Source organism: Balaenoptera physalus (assembly GCF_965194825.1).
Source record: "Balaenoptera physalus genome assembly, chromosome: 1".
Classification (NCBI taxonomy): domain Eukaryota; kingdom Metazoa; phylum Chordata; class Mammalia; order Artiodactyla; family Balaenopteridae; genus Balaenoptera; species Balaenoptera physalus.
In genome coordinates, this window is record NC_138882.1 from 114727737 (window position 1) to 114741454 (window position 13718).

Below are 13718 nucleotides of genomic sequence, written 5' to 3' on the forward strand. Positions count from 1 at the left end.
ATAAAAGTGAAAATTCACGGCTTCCCTCGTGGCGCAGTGGTTGAGAATCTGCCTGCCAATGCAGGGGACACGGGTTCGAGCCCTGGTCTGGGAAGATCCCACATGCCGCGGAGCAACTGGGCCCGTGAGCCACAACTACTGAGCCTGCACGCCTGGAGCCTGTGCTCCACAACAAGAGAGGCCGCAATAGTGAGAGGCCCGCGCACCGCGATGAAGAGTGGCCCCCACTTGCCGCAACTAGAGAAAGCCCTCGCACAGAAACGAAGACCCAACACAGCTAAAAATAAATTAATTAATTAATTTTAAAAAACTTAAAAAAAAAAAAAGTGAAAATTCAGCTCTTAGAAAGATGAAGAATTCTAAAACTCTGATCAATAGACTAATAATGCCCTTTGACAAGGAATTCTTCTCTAAAGTTTTGTCATAAAAAAAGCATTTTCATGCTCAGGACAAGTTGGGGACCATAGATATTTTTAGAACCTTTATTTTCACTATTTTTAACATAAGAGCTCAAGATTTTCCTTGTGTGGAATGACATGAAAGTAATTTTTTGTGTGTTTCTTTGGTTGAGTATCATAGTTGTTTTTTGATGTTTATGAAAATTAGCACTAGGATAGTTTAGATACATTTAGATAATTTTCTTAATGGTTTTCCCATAGCCTTCCAACTAAGCAGTGAAACACCCTTTAATAAAGGTACAGGAGGGACTTCCCTGGTGGCACAGTGGTTAAGAATCTGCCTGCCGGGACTTCCCTGGTGATGCAGTGGTTGGGAATTTGACTGCCAATGCAGGGGACACGGGTTGGATCCCTGGTCCGGGAAGATACCACGTGCCGCGGAGCAACTAAGCCACTGGGTCCCAACTACTGAGTCTGCGCGCCACAACTACTGAAGCCCATGCGCCATTTATTAAAAAAAAAGAAAAAAAAAAAAAAAGAATCCGCCTGCCAGTTCAGGGGACATGGGTTCTATCCCTGGTCCGGGAAGATCCCACATGCTGTGGAGCAACTAAGCCCGTGCGCCACAAATACTGAGCCCGTGAGCCACAACTACTGAAGCCCGCGTGCCAAGGGCCCATTCTCGGCAACAAGAGAAGTCACTGCAATGAGAAGCCTGCTCGCCACAACTAGAGAAAGCCCAGTGCAGCAACAAAGACCCAACGCAGCCAAAAAATAAACAAAATTGAGTTATTTGTAGTGAGGTGGATGGACCTAGGGTCTGTCATACAGAGTGAAGTAAGTCAGAAAGAGAAAAACAAATACCATATGCTAGCACATATATATGGAATTAAAAAAAAAAAAAAAAAGGTTCTGAAGAACCTAGGGGCAGGACAGGAATAAAGACGCAGACATAGAGAATGGACTTGAGGACACGGGGAAGGGGAAGGGGAAGCTGAGATGAAGTGAGAGAGTGGCAGGGACATATATACACTACCAAATGTAAAATAGATAGCTAGTGGGAAGCAGCCGCATAGCACAGGGAGATCAGCTCGGTGCTTTGTGAGCACCTGGCGGGGTGGGATAGGGAGGGTGGGAGGGTGACGCAAGAGGGAGGAGATATAGGGATATATGTATATGTCTGGCTGATACACTTTGTTATAAAGCAGAAACTAACACACCATTGTAGAGCAATTACACTCCAATAAAGATGTTAAAAAAAAAAAAAAAAGGTACAGGATCCATTCCAAAGTTTATCTGTATGTGTTGTGGTATAAAGTATTTACCTTATTAAATGCTTTCTTTATATTTCTGTTTTTTTACAGCTAGCATATTTTTCAAAAGTATTATTACTATAAATATCTAGAGTTTATTTAAAGAAAAGGGGTAAAAGTTATATTTGGGGATATATGTGAATAATTTTAACTTTAGTTTTTTTCAGCCAGATTACTCCTAACTATTTAGCAGTAAAAGCTAGCTACAATGTTGTCAATATAACAACAAGGAAAAAAAAGATTTTTGAAGTTTATTTCAGAGTAACTGGTAATTGAAAAACTTGAATAAAAATATGTTGTACACATGAAACTTACATAAATGTTATAAACCAGTGTTATCACAAAAGAAAAAGGGCAAACATGTCTCTCAGCTTTTTCTATGAAATGATGAAATCATTGTATTTGAGTTTTTGCAAGCAATAGCCTCATCAATTTGTTAGGTTTTCTGAGTGTTCAAGTCCACTAAACATATTAAGTAAGACATGATACCTATTTTTCTTCCTTACTTTTCAAAATTAAGAACATCTGTGCAGGAAGTATTTAGAGGTAGAGCAGATGGGACTTTGTGCTTTATATGTTTGTAAAAGATGTTGAATGTGAAAAATTGACAAGTAACATAAAAGTAGTCTTACATGGCTAAATTTTGAGGTGTTGCTTCTTTATGCCTATTTTTAAAACTTAATGTAAAATCATTTGAATAAGATCATAGATTTTCAGATTTGTTTTGAAATAAAGTTATCACAGTGAGATAAAACAATATAAAAAAAGAAAAAGTATCACTATTCTTTACGGTAGAATTGGTAGGAAAGTTTATTTCATCATTTATATATTTTCCATCTCCAGTGATTTTTCTTTATTTATAATAAGATATTGCCAATCATTTAGTCATAAAGAATTACTTCTGTTATTTCCAGACAGATGTTATATTTTTCTAATTAGTAGTAGTTTATGCCTTAAAGACTAAAATAAAATGATAGTGTCATACAAAGTTGATTCTTTCAACTGCTTAATTTTTGTTTTCATTTTACTGTGTAACCATAATACAAGTTTTCTCAGCCTTAGCACTATTGACATTTGGGGAGATAATTCTTTGTTGTGAAGGGCACTTCTGTGCATTGAAGGATGTTTAACAGCATCTCTGGCCTCTACCCACAAGACTCCAGTAGCACTCCCCAGTTCCAGACATTGCCAGGTATCCCCTGGGGGCAAAATTGACTCCAGTTGAGAATCATTGCTGTAGTGTTTTTACTAAAATTCTTATCATGACTTTCAAGAGCATAATTTAGAATAAAGCAATGTACCACTAGTAGCTAGGCACAAAATCAGCAGAACAGAAAATCTGCTGGGCCGTATTTTGGATAGTTCAGCAAAAAAAAAAAAAGGTCAGAAACAGTAACTACATTTCTTAAAGTCTAGATTGTCTAGGGAATTGGTATGGAACAGACCACTGGGAACATTTTAGTGAGTGCCACACAGGGAAATAAAATTAGTTAATAGCTACAGATGTCATTTATGGCTGTTTTTTTTAATCTTTATTTTAAAATGTGAAGCAGCAGAATCTGCAGAAATTAAAGAACACATGAATATATATGCAAATCAATCAATGTGATACATCATATTAACAAATTGAAGGATAAAAACCATATTTTAAATACCTAGAAGTAGAATTTCTATGTAAAAAAAGTATAAAGTTTTTGATGAGTTTTATCAGGTATTCTTCTGGAATATTTAACAGTATTTTACTATAAGTAACTGTATCAGAATGCTTGTTTCTCCTCAAAATATGCACTTTTCCTCCAGTGTACACACTGTATATATTTTTTCTTTTTGCAAATCTGGTATGTTAAAAATATATTTGACATTCAATATTGCTCTTAAAAAAAAAAAACAACCATATGATAATCTCAGTAGATGCAGAAAAGGCTTTCAACAAAATTCAGCACCCATTTATGATAAAAACTCTCCAGAAAGTAGGCATAGAGGGAACCTACCTCAACATAATAAAGGCCATATATGACAAACCCACAGCCAACATCATTCTCAATGGTGAAAAACTGAAACCATTTCCTCTAAGATCGGGAACAAGACAAGGTTGCCCACTCTCACCACTATTAGTCAGCATAGTTTTGGAAGTTTTAGCCACAGCAATCAGAGAAAAAAAGAAATAAAAGGAATCCAAATCAGAAAGGAAGAAGTAAAACTGTCACTGTTTGCAGATGACATGATACTATACATAGAGAATCCTAAGGATGCTACCAGAATACTAGAGCTAATCAATGAATTTGGTAGAGTAGCAGGATACAAAATTAATGTACAGAAATCTCTTGCATTCCTATACACTAATGATGAAAGATCTGAAAGAGAAATTAAGGAAACACTCCCATTTACCATTGCAACAAAAAGAATAAAATATCTAGGAATAAACCTACCTAAAGAGACAAAAGACCTGTATGCAGAAAACTATAAAACACTGATGAAAGAAATTAAAGATGATACAAACAGATGGAGAGCTATACCATATTCTCGGATTGGAAGAATCAACATTGTGAAAATGACTACCCAAAGCAATCTACAGATTCAATGCAATCCCTATCAAACTACCAATGCATTTTTCACAAAACTGGAACAAAAAATTTCACAATTTGTATGGAAACACAAAAGATCCCGAATAGTGAAAGCAATCTTGAGAAAGAAAAATGGAGCTTGAGGAATCAGGCTCCTTGACTTCAGACTCTACTACAAACCTACAGTAATCAAGACAGTATGATACTGGCACAAAAACAGAAATATAGATCAATGGAACAGGATAGAAAGCCAGAGATAAACCCATGCACATATGGTCACCTTATCTTTGATAAAGGAGGCAAGAATATATAATGGAGAAAAGACAGCCTCTTCAATAAGTGGTGCTGGGAAAACTGGACACCTACATGTAAAAGAATGAAATTAGAACACTCCCTAACACCATACACAAAAATAAACTCAAAATGGATTAAAGACCTAAATGTAAGGCCAGACACTATAAAACTCTTCGAGGAAAACACAGGCAGAACACTCTATGACATAAATCACAGCAAGATCCTTTTTGACCCACCTCACTGGAGAAATGGAAATAAAAACAAAAATAAACAAATGGGACCTAATGAAACTTAAAAGCTTTTGCACAGCAAAGGAAACCATAAACAAGACGAAAAGACAACCCTCAGCATGGGAGAAAATATTTGCAATTGAAGCAACTGACAAAGGATTAATCTCCAAAATATACAAGCAGCTCATGCAACTCAATATCAAAAAAACAAACAGCCCAATCCAAAAATGGGCAGAAGACCTAAATAGACATTTCTCCAAAGAAGATATACAGATTGCCAACAAACACATGAAAGGATGCTCAACATCACTAATCATTAGAGAAATGCAAATCAAAACTACAATGAGGTATCACCTCATAATGGCCATCATCAAAAAATCTACAAAAAATAAATGCTCTAGAGGGTGTGGAGAAAAGAGAACCCTCCTGCACTGTTGGTGGGAATGTAAATTGATACAGCCACTATGGAGAACAGTATGGAGGTTCCTTAAAAAACTAAAAATAGAACTACCATACGACCCAGCAATCCCACTACTGGGCATATACCCTGAGAAAACCATAATTCAAAAAGAGTCAAGTACCACAATGTTCATTGCAGCACTATTTACATTAGCCAGGACATGGAAGCAACCTAAGTGTCCATCAACAGATGAATGGATAAAGAAGATGTGGCACAAATATACAATGGAATATTATTCAGCCATAAAAAGAAACGAAATTGAGTTATTTGTAGTGAGGTGGATGGACCTAGAGTCTGTCACACAGAGTGAAGTAAGTCAGAAAGAGAAAAACAAATACCGTATGCTAACATATATATGGAATCTAAAAAAAAAAAAATGGTTCTGATGAACCTAGGGGCAGGCAGGAATAAAGACACAGACATAGAGAATGGACTTGAGGACACTGGGAGGGGGAAGGGTAAGCTGGGACAAAGTGAGAGAGTAGCATGGACATATACACTCTACCAAATGTAAAATAGCTAGCTAGTGGGAAGCAGCTGCATAGCACAGGAAGATCAGCTCCGTGCTTTGTGACCACCTAGAGGGGTGGGATAGGGAGGGTGGAAGGGAGATGCAAAAGGGAGGGGATATGGGGATATATGTATACGTATAGCTGACTCACTTTGTTATACAGCAGAAACTAACACAACATTGTAAAGCAATTATACTCCAATAAAGATGTTAAAAAAAAAACACACATGAAGGTCCTTATACTATTTTGTGTTACTCTCAAATCACAGTAATTTCCATGGCATGCTGGAATAAAAACGTGTTTCACTCCTTTTGTCCTTATATGTACAACAGGTGATGCCCAGTGCCCTGCTGGGAACATCATTAATCCAACTTCCTCTCCAAAATTTTTGACATTCTGTATCATGATGAACACTCAGCGGGCAAGCCAGTTTACAGGGTGTTTTTCCTTTTAAACATATGCCAGGGAAAAAATTTAACGTAGCTATTTGAGAGAAAGGCAAAATGATTCCAAGTTTTATTAAACTGGCTCTGCAGGAGGGAGAAATATACAAGTCTTAGCCTGCCGGCATCTATTAAGCTCAATATGCATTTGAAAGCTAATAGAAATCATTGATGGAGAGTCCAGAGGGTAGTTGACATTACTAAGCTTCTTGAGGTAGGTGTCAAGAAGAAGTTAAGACAGGACCAAATTCTGAACACTAAGAGAGAACCCTACTCACCAGGTCTGTGTTGTTTCCTTTGCTCTGCGACTTCTACCTGCTGTGGAGCAAGGCAGGAAGGAAAAAAGAAAATATTCTTTTACATTGTATTGCAGTGTAAGGTCTTCCTTGACTTTTTACTAAATGAATTGAGATTAATCTTCTTTTAAAACCCTATCTCAGTGTTAATATAAGATTGGACTTGTCACGCAGGTGGGTGATTGTAACTTTATTGCCATTAAAAGATTTCAAATTGCATTCATGCTTCTTTGTGCGCATAATGAAAAATGAGCAAAATAATGAAGATTGATATTTCCTTAAGTCTGCTCTGTTTCATTCTGATGTCTGCTCTTCTACAATGCTGTGTTTCTAATTGTACACGGTTTAGTGATATCTAGGAGTATATAGTTGTTGCCCATAAATAAAAATCACAAAGTTGGTTTAAAAAAAAAAAAAAGATTGGCTTTTCTTTTAGCTTTCCTAAAATAAAATGGTTTCAATAATTTTATTCAGTAACTTCTTGATTCCTACATTTGTATTATATTATTTCAGATTTTACATGTACATCAGTTTCATGTGGAATTTATTATTTTTTTAAATAAATTTATTTATTTATTTTTTGGCTGCGTTGGGTCTTCGTTGCTGTGCATGGGCTTTCTCTAGTTGCGGCGAGCGGGGGCTACTCTTTGTTGCAGTGTGCAGGCTTCTCGTTGTGGTGGCTTCTCTTTGTTGTGGAGCACAGCTCTAGGCACGTGGGTTGCAGTAGTTGCAGTGCGTGGGCTCAGTAGTTGTGACTCGCGGGCTCTAGAACGCAGGCTCAGTATTTGTGGCACACGGGCTTAGTTGCTCCGCGGCATGTGGGATCTTCCCAGACCAGGGCTCAAACCCATGTCCCCTGCATTGGCAGGCGGATTCTTAACCACTGCGCCACCAGGGAAGTCCCTCATGTGAAATTTATTTTGATATAAGATATGTTTTAGGTATTTAAATATGCTATTTCCAATGATTAACAGTTGTCTCATCATCTTTTATTAAATAATCTTTCTCTAGGGGCCAAAAAAAAAAAAAAAGATTGAACTTCTAAAAGTAAAATCATGCCATGCTACAGTTGTTCAGAGAACCTTCTTCACTGTGTTGAGGGTACTCGTGTGGTAGAGTTATAATTTGTTTGTCCCTTTAACTGGAGATGTTCTAAAAGTGCCTAAAGCAGCACCTGGCACTTAGTAGACAATAAATAGTTGCTGAATGAATGTGTGGGAAGGGGGTGTCTTGGTGTGGAAGTATTCCTTATCGCACAACATAAAAAAATGTTTAAAAAGTAGAGAAAAACATGTACAAAAGAAGGCATGTAACTATCACCCAGCTTGAACAGTTACCAACACACGGCCAATTTTGTTTTAATCATACCCCACCTACTTTTCCCTTCCCATATTATTTTGAGGCAAATCCCAGATATTATTTCACTCATAAATATTTCGATGTCTATCTCTAAAAGATAAGGTCTCTTTTCTTTAAACATTACATTATTACACCAGAAAAATTAAAATAATTCCTTAACGACGTCAGGTATCCTGTCAGTCTTCAAGTTTTCAATTGTCTCATAAATGTCATTTTCTTTTACAGTTTTACATTTGAATCAGGACTCAGAAAAGATCCACAGATTGTGATTATTTAATATACAGTATTTCTTATGTATTTTTTGATCTTTGGTTTTCCCATCTTCTCTCTATTTTCTCCCTTGTATTTTATTTGTTGAAGAACTGGGTTGTTTGTATTGAAGCACTTCCCACAGCCTAGAGTTTGCTGATTGTATCCTAATAGTGTCACTTACTTAAGTGTCACTTATATTCCTCTGTCTCCTGTATTTCCTGTAAACTGGTAAGGCTTAATCAGATTCAGATTCAGTTTTCTTTTTGGCAAACCCAAAAAGAAGGTGGTGGCCAAACCATAATGACAGCATTATTGGCTTTTTGTTCAGTGCCTTGAAAATTGATTTTGCTATTTGTTGAGTATTTTCTGTGTGCCTAGCAATGTGCTTATGTTCTATAGGCATTATGTCATTTAATCATATTTAAGCTTCATAATACTAGTACATATCAATTTCTCTCTGATGACTAGGCCTCTTATTAGGGCCAAGTAATCTTAAATGTCTTTCAAACAAACCCCTTGGTGTAAACCCCATTGTCATTTATGTGATTTAATTTGGAATTCTCTATGAACTTTCTTTTTACTGAATTCATTTAGAGCTATACAAAAATAACTTGCATTAAAGGCATTTTTAAAAATATTTTAATAATAAAGCTCAAAGACCTATCATATAATTGTGAATTCGTTGTACTCAAGCCTTTTGGTACTGGGATTCACCATCTGTTAACCTCACAGAGACCGATATCTAAACCGCAAATAAAGCCAACAGAATTCAGTATTTCCTGAGTCTCTTTTTCCTCTGCACTCATTGTCTTCTGCAGATGCATTTACGTCTCTTTCATCTCTTTCTGCTTTCTTTGCATGCTCACAGCGCTCACAGTATCCTACTGTTGCCCAGTGTGAGAAACTGACTTGTGACTGTAAAAGCAAAACTAGCCTTTCGTTGTTTGTTTACGTATCTTTATTTTGCTCAATTCTCCCCATAGTCCTAAATTCAGTTGTTTATAAAACCAGACCACTGGCGTTCCAGACTCAAAAAATAAATATCAAATTATCTTGACTAGCTGACATTTTGAAGATTAAACTGTTTGATATGTGGTTGATAGAGAAAAAGCACTAACTGACCCGAGTCACAATTAGATACCAGAGCACTGAGAGCAAAACAGTGCAAAGAGGATCCTGTTGTGCAGCTTTACAAACTGACATGCAGGGAGTATTTTATTCTTTATATATCTTAACCTTTCTTCTCCTTTAATAGTTGTAACTTTCTCCTTAAGTTTCCAGAATATCTATTAGGTGAAGCATTTGATTAGTTGAATAGAAGGAACATAAAGCATTGGTGAATACAGCAGGGAAGTAGGAATGAGTATGAATAATTTCTTACTCTGGTTGTACCTCACTGTGAGACATTAGACAAGTAGCCAAATTCTCTGTTCTTATTTCTTAAAACACAATTATTTTACCATGCTTATTCATGAAGAACTTTAAGATTCTTATTTGAAACACTCTTCTGTAAGCTTGTAGTAAGTGGGAATTGTGTCTTTCTTTACCTGATCTTACTGGGTGCCCAGGGTAGCATAGTGCACGTGCTTGTGCTTAATGAGTAGGTTTGGATGCTGGTGGTATTTGAAAGGTTATACATTTTAAAGGGTATTTTGTTCCCTTTTCCTTGGCAAGACCAAGGAGCTTCCTTTTCTAAGACCAGTGCTGTTTGGACTAAGTGAAAGTACACTTTGTTCTAGGAGAATTGCCATATGAAAGCCTAGAATATATATTGAGTTCTTCCAAGAAAGGGGGAAAAGTCATGTTCTAGGACAGTGAATGCTGACTTGGTGCTGAATGAATGATTGTTATGTGCTCTTTTACTTACAGGCTCGCTTCTCATATGTGCGAATGAAATATCTTTTCTTTTCCTGGTTGGTGGTTTTTGTTGGAAGCTGGATTATATATGTGCAATACTCTACCTATACAGAACTATGCAGAGGAAAGGACTGTAAGAAAATAATAGTAAGTATTTTTTATTTTCTAGTATATATGGAAAAACCTATTTTTAATTGAAGTACAGTTGATTTACAATGTCGTGCCAATCTCTGCTGTACAGCACAGTGACTCAGTTATACACATAGAGACATTTTTTTTTTATATTCTTTTCCATTATGGCTTATCCTGGGAGACTGGATATAGTTCCCTGTGCTATACAGTAGGACCTTGTTGTTTATCCATTCTAAATTTAATAACACATTAAAAAAACCTATATTAATAACACATTATATTTACTACTATATACATGCTAAAAATTTTTTTCAAAAATAAAAGTTAATTTGATTTTGAGTTGTGCTGAACTTCTTAGCATTTTGATATGACCAATTTAGTAGGACTGTTCCCCACTTTGAAAAATCCAGTATTCAGAAATCTGAATATGTGATACAGACTAGTGTGAAAGCATCCTTATTACAAAGAGGGATTTTTGTTTTTCAAATATACTTGAAGTTTAGTTTACTGTAATCAGATGGGTTTTTTTTTAAATAAATTTATTTATTTATTTATTTATTTTTGGCTGTGTTGGGTCTTCGTTGCTGCACGCGGGCTTTCTCTAGTTGTGGCGAGCAGGGGCTACTCTTCCTTGCAGTGCGTGGGCTTCTCATTGCGGTGGCTTCTCTTTGTTGCACAGCACGGGCTCTAGGTGCACGGGCTTCAGTAGTTGTGGCACACGGGCTCAGTAGTTGTGGCTCGCAGGCTGTAGGGCACAGGCTCAGTAGTCGTGGCACACGGGCTTAGTTGCTCTGCGGCATGTAAGATCCTCCCGGACCAGGGATTGAACCCGTGTCCCCTGCATTGGCAGGCGGATTCTCAACCACTGCGCCACCAGGGAAGCCCAGTCAGATGGGTTTTTAAATATTTATAGTATGAAAGTGTTATTTGCAGGCAACCTTTCTAGAACACATCTTTTGAATAAATGGAGTCATTCTCGAATACTGAAAATTTACCTAAAAAGCATATAAGTGTATTTATTATTTAATTTCTATCCTAATTATTGGATATATCTCAGGAAAATCGCTCTATCAGTCTAAGATTTCTAGAAAATCCAGGATAAGTAAATTTAACTCCTTGTTTTCTGCTAATATCTTCTATATAAATAATATTAAAACATTTCATCTGAGAATTATATTTTTGATATAATAGTGGTTGGGATCCCAATTATTATAACTTGTTAACAATTCTGTAATTATTGAGTGGTTACTCTTTAACTAGGCCAGTGGTGATAGGGGTGTGCATTTAGCAAGGAAGAAGATATCCAGACCTTACGAACTTAGAGTCTAGCAGGGAAGAAAATGAATAATTACAGTAAGGTAAAATAAATATTACAGTAGCAAATGTCTCCCCATAAGACAGGGAGAGCTGAACCTTTGAAAAGTTCTAAGAAAATAAAAATCAATTTAATTCCGGCTACTCAGTCAGGATAAAAAATTTTAAAAAACAACAGCAAAAACAAAAAACCATTATTCCCCAGGAGTATTACAGCCTCTTAACTAGGCAGGGGAGAAATTACTAATATAAGAAGCAAGGGAATTAATTAACAAAGAAGAGTCCCAAATCAAGGAGGGTTGAAAGATGTCAATCTTATGTTCATTCCCATGGGCCATTCCAGATCCTTGAGGAGTTTTACTAGGAGGAACCTCTGGAGCCAGACAATACACTGGGTACTTTACATGGTCATTAGTACTTAAAATAATACTGTGAAAGCCCCCCAAGCCCACTTTACAAATAAAGAAATATGGCTAGCAGAGAGAAGAATTTGCCTGTGATGGTGGAGCCAGAATTTGATCCTAATTCTGTCTCTATAGAAAGCTCATGCTCTTTCTGCTACCCAATGTCAGAAAAGACTGATAAAGGAAGTTATAGATTAATGAAGCTAACAAGATCCCCCACAAAACTCACCAGCTCACCTTCAATGAAGAAGAAAGAAGTTATATAATCAACTATAACATATAAATAACCAAAACTATTTGAAATGTTTATTTCCTTTTTTTTTAGGTCACCTTTCTCACACATTAAAGTGTACACATTAAAGTGTATTCCATGATCAGATATATTTGAAAACAGAGGGTTAAACAAATATAAATAACTGACTTTACTGGGGCCTTCTCAGGATCTTTAATATACTAGTGTGCATTCTGCATCTCCAGAGAAAGCAAATATACTTGATTAGGAAAAAAATCCATCTCCACTGCAGCCCTCCCAGGAAGACCTATTAACATCACTTGGTTATGTTAGAAGTACTGTTCTAGAGATTAAGCCCAAATGAAATAGACATGGTTTTATCTGTTTTAATACAATAGCCTTTAAAATGTTAGGCATATGTTGGTACATATTCTGTTATGGGTGAATTATAGTTGAAGTACCATATTATTTTCCTTTAAGTTTACTTTAATTGATAAGGAATGGAAGCAGAATATAATTCTAGCATAATTTAATGGTTATCATTCTAAAACTTGAAAATAATGAAAATGTTTGCTGAGCCTAAAATATATCCTTTTTCCTAAGACTGGCTTTAAAAAAAATTGTAGTTTCTCTGCATTTGGGAATTATGTTCTTAAAACTTACCACAACTAGTAGTACTAAGACCAGTAGTACTAAGATAGTACTGATATGACATAGGAATTGTGTGATTAGAACTAAAAAGCAGGCAGAGAAAATATTTTTAAAGTATATGTTAAAGCTTCAAAGAGCTAACAAGATAGTGAGGAATTACTTGATCAAGATCTGGGAGAGGATAAGATTTAAGAGAGGTGAGCCTAGATTTTGTGGCTGTGTCTGCCTGGAGATGTATGACCTGAAATACAGTCTTATGGGGCTAGGAAGATAAAAATATAGTCCATTTTCTACCAAGAGTGGGACCTTGGTACACCATGCTTTGGGCTGAGATTCCAAAGGACTGAACACCAATAGTGAAGGTGAGCTAAAAGAACCTCAGAGAGGCGAGCTGACTTTGTAGCTTCTTTTTCTCTTGAGGAATTTGCTGATGCTGGGCATGAGCAGGGATCTGAGAACCAGGACTGTATACTGGGAGAGTGCTGCTGCTGGGGATAAGAAACCAGCAAGCTTTTATAAAGAAAACTAAGGGAGCCTCAAGCATAAAGCCAGTTATCCTGTTGGGATATTTGCCAAATTCTGGGGCTTTACAGAGTGGGAGGCTAAAAAAATCTCATTGGAAAGCCTTTGAAAAGCAGACGCTTTGGCAGTCTCACAAGATACAGACTAGAGTTATGAACCTTCCAGGGGGAGAAACCTCAATGAATTCCCAGGCTCTCAGTTAAAAATCTTGGAGGGCTATGCTCTTGGAATAGAGATGAGTCAAAAATAGGTTGAGCTTTACCAGAGGTACAATTCAGCCTGCACTCAGCACAGCCCCTCACTGGATTAAGGCGATCAGCTACCATTATATCTGCCTACTAGAGGGAAGGGAAATCCTCTCTGGAGGCATTATGTAGACAATTACAGAGCATGCCAAAAGACAAGATGACATGACTGAAAACCAAGAAATAAACACGGACAATAGAAGCAGATCCACAGATGACCTAGATATTGGTGTCATCCTA

The 13718-nt window shown here is 36.7% G+C and overlaps 1 protein-coding gene across 1 annotated transcript in view; it reads left to right on the forward strand.

Moving 5' to 3' along the window:
- The window catches only part of DIPK1A (divergent protein kinase domain 1A), a 127653-nt gene that overhangs the window by 84462 nt on the left and 29473 nt on the right, over positions 1-13718 (forward strand). The window contains exon 2 of the mRNA XM_082477882.1: positions 9991-10125. Within this exon, the coding sequence (XP_082334008.1) occupies positions 9991-10125 (135 nt within the window). The remainder of the gene's footprint in view (positions 1-9990; positions 10126-13718) is intronic.